At 47.9% G+C, this 5,266-nt stretch overlaps 1 protein-coding gene across 1 annotated transcript in view; it reads right to left on the bottom strand.

Moving 5' to 3' along the window:
• Positions 1-4,536: 4,536 nt before the first annotated feature.
• Positions 4,537-5,266, bottom strand: part of LOC135567164 (NACHT, LRR and PYD domains-containing protein 12-like) — a 17,286-nt gene continuing 16,556 nt past the window's right edge. The window contains exon 10 of the mRNA XM_065014600.1: positions 4,537-5,164. Coding sequence (XP_064870672.1) covers positions 4,638-5,164 — 527 coding nt within the window. The 3' untranslated portion in view covers positions 4,537-4,637. The remainder of the gene's footprint in view (positions 5,165-5,266) is intronic.

Here is a 5,266-nt window from a genome sequence, read left to right as displayed (position 1 = left end):
TTTTAAATAAAAATGTTCACACATAAAGTGAACCGTTTTTGCTTTGTAATTCTGGGTTATTGTATGTAGATTGATGAGGGGAAAAACACATTTAATTCATTTTAGAATAAAGCTGTAACGTGACAAAATGTGTAAAAAGTCAAGGGGTCTGAATACTTTCTGAATGTTACTGTATATCAGTATATTAGTCTCTCTCTCTGCAGTGATGTTCTTTTCATCACTTCTGGTTGAACACTGACATCAAGTGGTGATTGTCCAAACTGCACCACTGTTAAGATAAGAGAAAGTGAGAGAGAGAGCAGAGTGTGGGAGAGAGAGAGAGCAGAGAGCAGAGTGTGGGAGAGAGATTAGAGAGAGCAGAGTGTGGGAGAGAGAGAGCAGAGAGAGAGCAGAGAGAGAGCAGAATGTGGGAGAGAGAGAGAGCAGAATGTGGGAGAGAGAGAGAGCAGAGAACAGAGAGAGCAGAGCAGGCTGAGAGAGCTGATAGAGCAGAGCGAGGAGAAGAGAACAGAGAGTGAGAGAGAAGAGGGCAGAGAACAGAGCAGAAAGAGAGAGAACTCTGTTGCTATAGTGACCCTGCATTACAACACTCTGTTGCTATAGTGACCCTGCATTACAACACTCTGTTGCTATAGTGACCCTGCATTACATCACTCTGTTGCTATAGTGACCCTGCATTACAACACTCTGTTGCTATAGTAACCCTGCATTACATCACTCTGTTGCTATAGTGACCCTGCATTACAACACTCTGTTGCTATAGTAACCCTGCATTACAACACTCTGTTGCTATAGTAACCCTGCATTACATCACTCTGTTGCTATAGTGACCCTGCATTACAACACTCTGTTGCTATAGTGACCCAACACTCTGTTGCTATCATTACAACACTCTGTTGCTATAGTGACCCTGCATCACAACACTCTGTTGCTATAGTGACCCTGCATCACAACACTCTGTTGCTATAGTAACCCTGCATCACAACACTCTGTTGCTATAGTAACCCTGCATCACAACACTCTGTTGCTATAGTAACCCTGCATCACAACACTCTGTTGCTATAGTAACCCTGCATCACAACACTCTGTTGCTATAGTGACCCTGCATCACAACACTCTGTTGTACTAATTGTACAATTTGTTTAATTCTATTCCACATATTTAATTGTTTTGTATTTCATTTCATATTTGTTTCATGTTTCAACCAGTCGCAGGTTAACATCAACCTGACAGAGGAAACGTAAAATCAATAAACAAACTGTTTTCACAATTAACAAGCCTTTTCTTGTTTCAAGTATGTTTTATTATGAAAAGTACAATATATCCTTGTATACTTGTACAACTATGGAGCGTATGTCCATATATAATTATATAATTTGTTTTTCAACATAAAAGACAACACATGATTACATTGGTATTTTAACGGTGTTGTTGTCAGAGGTCCTCACAACTATAGAAAGACGCGCATGTGTGTGTGTGTGTGTCCAGAATGTGTGTGTGTGTCCAGAGTGTGTGTGTGTGTCCAGAGTGTGTGTGTGTGTCCAGAGTGTGTGTGTGTGTCCAGAGTGTGTGTGTGTGTCCAGTGTGTGTGTGTGTCCAGTGTGTGTGTGTGTCTAGAGTGTGTGTGTGTGTCCAGAGTGTGTGTGTGTCCAGAGTGTGTGTGTGTGTGTGTGTCCAGAGTGTGTGTGTGTGTGTGTGTGTCCAGAGTGTGTGTGTGTGTCCAGAGTGTGTGTGTGTCCAGTGTGTGTGTGTGTCCAGAGTGTGTGTGTGTCCAGAGTGTGTGTGTGTGTGTGTGTCCAGTGTGTCGAGTGTGTGTGTGTCCAGTGTGTCGAGTGTGTGTGTGTCCAGAATGTGTGTGTCCAGTGTGTGTGTGTGTCCATAGTGTGTGTGTCCAGTGTGTTGAGTGTGTGTGTGTCCAGAATGTGTGTGTGTCCAGTGTGTGTGTGTGTCCAGTGTGTGTGTGTGTGTGTGTGTCCAGTGTGTGTGTGTCCAGTGTGTGTGTGTCCAGTGTGTGTGTGTGTGTGTGTCCAGTGTGTGTGTGTGTGTGTGTCCAGAGTGTGTGTGTGTCCAGAGTGTGTGTGTCCAGTGTGTCGAGTGTGTGTGTGTCCAGAATGTGTGTGTGTCCAGTGTGTGTGTGTGTCCAGTGTGAGTGTGTGTGTCCAGTGTGTGTGTGTGTGTGTGTGTCCAGTGTGTGTGTGTCCAGTGTGTGTGTGTGTGTCCAGTGTGTGTGTGTGTCCAGAGTGTGTGTGTGTGTCCAGTGTGTGTGTGTGTCCTGTGTATGTGTGTGTGTCCAGTGTGTGTGTGTGTCCTGTGTGTGTGTGTGTCCTGTGTGTGTGTGTGTCCTGTGTGTGTGTGTGTCCTGTGTGTGTGTGTGTGTGTCCTGTGTGTGTGTGTGTGTCCTGTGTGTGTGTGTGTCCAGAGTGTGTGTGTGTGTCCTGTGTATGTGTGTGTCCAGTGTGTGTGTGTGTCCAGAGTGTGTGTGTGTGTCCTGTGTATGTGTGTGTCCAGTGTGTGTGTGTGTCCTGTGTGTGTGTGTGTCCTGTGTGTGTGTGTGTGTGTCCAGTGTGTGTGTGTGTCCAGAGTGTGTGTGTGTCCAGTGTGTATGTGTGTGTCCAGTGTGTGTGTTTGTCCAGTGTGTGTGTCCAGAGTGTGTGTGTGTCCAGAATGTGTGTGTGTGTGTCCAGAGTGTGTGTGTGTCCAGAGTGTGTGTGTCCAGTGTGTGTGTGTGTCCAGAGTGTGTGTGTGTGTGTAGAATGTGTGTGTCCTGAGTGTGTGTACAGTGTGTGTGTGTGTGTCCAGAGTGTGTGTGTCCAGTGTGTGTGTTTGTGTGTGTGTGTGTATTTGTCCAGTGTGTGTGAGTGTGTGTGTTTGTCCAGTGTGTGTGTGTCCCCAGTGTGTGTATTTGTCCAGTGTGTGTTTGTCCAGTGTGTGTGTGTCCAGTGTGTGTGTGTCCAGTGTGTGTGTGTCCTGTGTGTGTGTGTGTATTTGTCCAGTGTGTGTGAGTGTGTGTGTTTGTCCAGTGTGTGTGTGTGTGTCCAGAGTGTGTGTGTCCCTAGTGTGTGTGTGTGTCCAGTGTGTGTGTGTGTGTCCAGTGTGTGTGTGTGTCAGAGTGTGTGTGTGTCCTGTGTGTGTGTGTGTGTGTGTCAGAGTATGTGTGTGTCCAGTGTGTGTGTGTGTGTCCAGTGTGTGTGTGTGTGTGTGTGTGTCCTGTCTGTGTGTGTGTGTCCTGTCTGTGTGTGTGTGTCCTGTCTGTGTGTGTGTGTGTGTGTGTGTGTGTCCAGTGTGTGTGTGTGTGTCCAGTGTGTGTGTGTGTGTCCAGTGTGTGTGTGTGTCCAGAGTGTGTGTGTGTCCAGAGTGTGTGTGTGTCCAGAGTGTGTGTGTGTGTTCAGAGTGTGTGTGTGCGTCCAGAGTGTGTGTGTGCGTGTGTATTTGTCCAGTGTGTGTGTGTCCAGTGTGTGTGTGTGTGTCCAGTGTGTGTGTGTGTGTCCAGAGTGTGTGTGTGCGTCCAGTGTGTGTGTGTGTGTGTGTGTGTGTCCAGTCTGTGTGTGTGTGTGTCCAGAGTGTGTGTGTGCGTCCAGTGTGTGTGTGTGTCCAGTGTGTGTGTGTGTCCAGTGTGTGTGTGTGTGTCCAGTGTGTGTGTGTGTGTGTGTGTGTGTCCAGTGTGTGTGTGTGTCCAGTGTGTGTGTGTGTGTGTCCAGTGTGTGTGTGTGTGTCCAGTGTGTGTGTGTGTGTCCAGTGTGTGTGTGTGTGTCCAGTGTGTGTGTGTGTGTCCAGTGTGTGTGTGTGTCCAGTGTGTGTGTGTGTGTGTGTCCAGTGTGTGTGTGTGTCCAGTGTGTGTGTGTGTGTGTCCAGTGTGTGTGTGTGTGTGTGTGTGTCCAGTGTGTGTGTGTGTGTCCAGTGTGTGTGTGTGTCCAGTGTGTGTGTGTGTCCAGTGTGTGTGTGTGTCCAGTGTGTGTGTGTGTCCAGTGTGTGTGTGTGTCCAGTGTGTGTGTGTGTCCAGTCAGTGTGTGTGTGTGTCCTGTGTGTGTGTGTCCTGTGTGTGTGTGTCCAGTCTGTGTGTGTGTGTGTCCAGAGTGTGTGTGTGCGTCCAGTGTGTGTGTGTGTCCAGTGTGTGTGTGTGTCCAGTGTGTGTGTGTGTGTCCAGTGTGTGTGTGTGTGTGTGTGTGTGTCCAGTGTGTGTGTGTCCAGTGTGTGTGTGTGTGTGTCCAGTGTGTGTGTGTGTGTCCAGTGTGTGTGTGTGTGTCCAGTGTGTGTGTGTGTGTCCAGTGTGTGTGTGTGTCCAGTGTGTGTGTGTGTCCAGTGTGTGTGTGTGTGTGTCCAGTGTGTGTGTGTGTCCAGTGTGTGTGTGTGTGTGTCCAGTGTGTGTGTGTGTCCAGTGTGTGTGTGTGTGTCCAGTGTGTGTGTGTGTGTCAGTGTGTGTGTGTGTCCAGTGTGTGTGTGTGTCCAGTGTGTGTGTGTGTCCAGTGTGTGTGTGTGTCCAGAGTGTGTGTGTGTCCAGTGTGTGTGTGTGTCCAGTGTGTGTGTGTGTCCAGTGTGTGTGTGTGTCCAGTGTGTGTGTGTGTCCAGTGTGTGTGTGTGTCCTGTGTGTGTGTGTCCTGTGTGTGTGTGTCCTGTGTGTGTGTGTGTGTGTCAGGTTATTATTTCAGGGACACTGAGTCGCCAAAATAATAAACCCTAAACCCTGGATAGAGGGGCTCAGTGAATGTGGAGGTGAATGTGATCAGGTGGGTCAGTGTGTCAGAGGAGGCTCTATAGAAGGACAGAGTGCCGGCTGGCCAGTCCAGATACACTCCTACTCTGTGGGAGCTGGAGGAGGGGACGTCTATGGTAGTGGGATTATTATTGTGCCTGGCAATGTAACTGTTGACAGAGCAGAACAGACTCCAGGACTTGTCATTGGCTCCAAGCCAACAGTCATCAACCCTTCCTTTCCTGTTGATTCCTTTATATGTCACTCCAATACCAGCCCTCCCACTCCACTCTACCTCCCAGTAACAGCGCCCAGTCAGACCCTCTCTACACAGCACCTGTCCACAGTCCTCAAATCTCTCTGGGTGATCAGGATACGGCTGCTCCTCTGTCCTACATGTCACCTTTCTGTTCTCCTCAGACAGAGAGAGGTGTCTGTTTACTGTGTTTAGGTCCAGTGTGAGATCACAGACATCTGATGGATGAAACCAGACACAATATTAGAAATCATCATCATTCACATTAGAATGTTAACTCACTTTTCACTAATTCATTTAATGTAGATGTTTCTAGGTAT

This window comes from Oncorhynchus nerka, unplaced genomic scaffold, assembly GCF_034236695.1.
Source record: "Oncorhynchus nerka isolate Pitt River unplaced genomic scaffold, Oner_Uvic_2.0 unplaced_scaffold_2477, whole genome shotgun sequence".
In the NCBI taxonomy this organism is placed as follows: Eukaryota; Metazoa; Chordata; class Actinopteri; order Salmoniformes; family Salmonidae; genus Oncorhynchus; species Oncorhynchus nerka.
The sequence above is the reverse complement of the archived record's forward strand: the minus strand, read 5'-3'. Positions and strand labels throughout refer to the sequence as shown.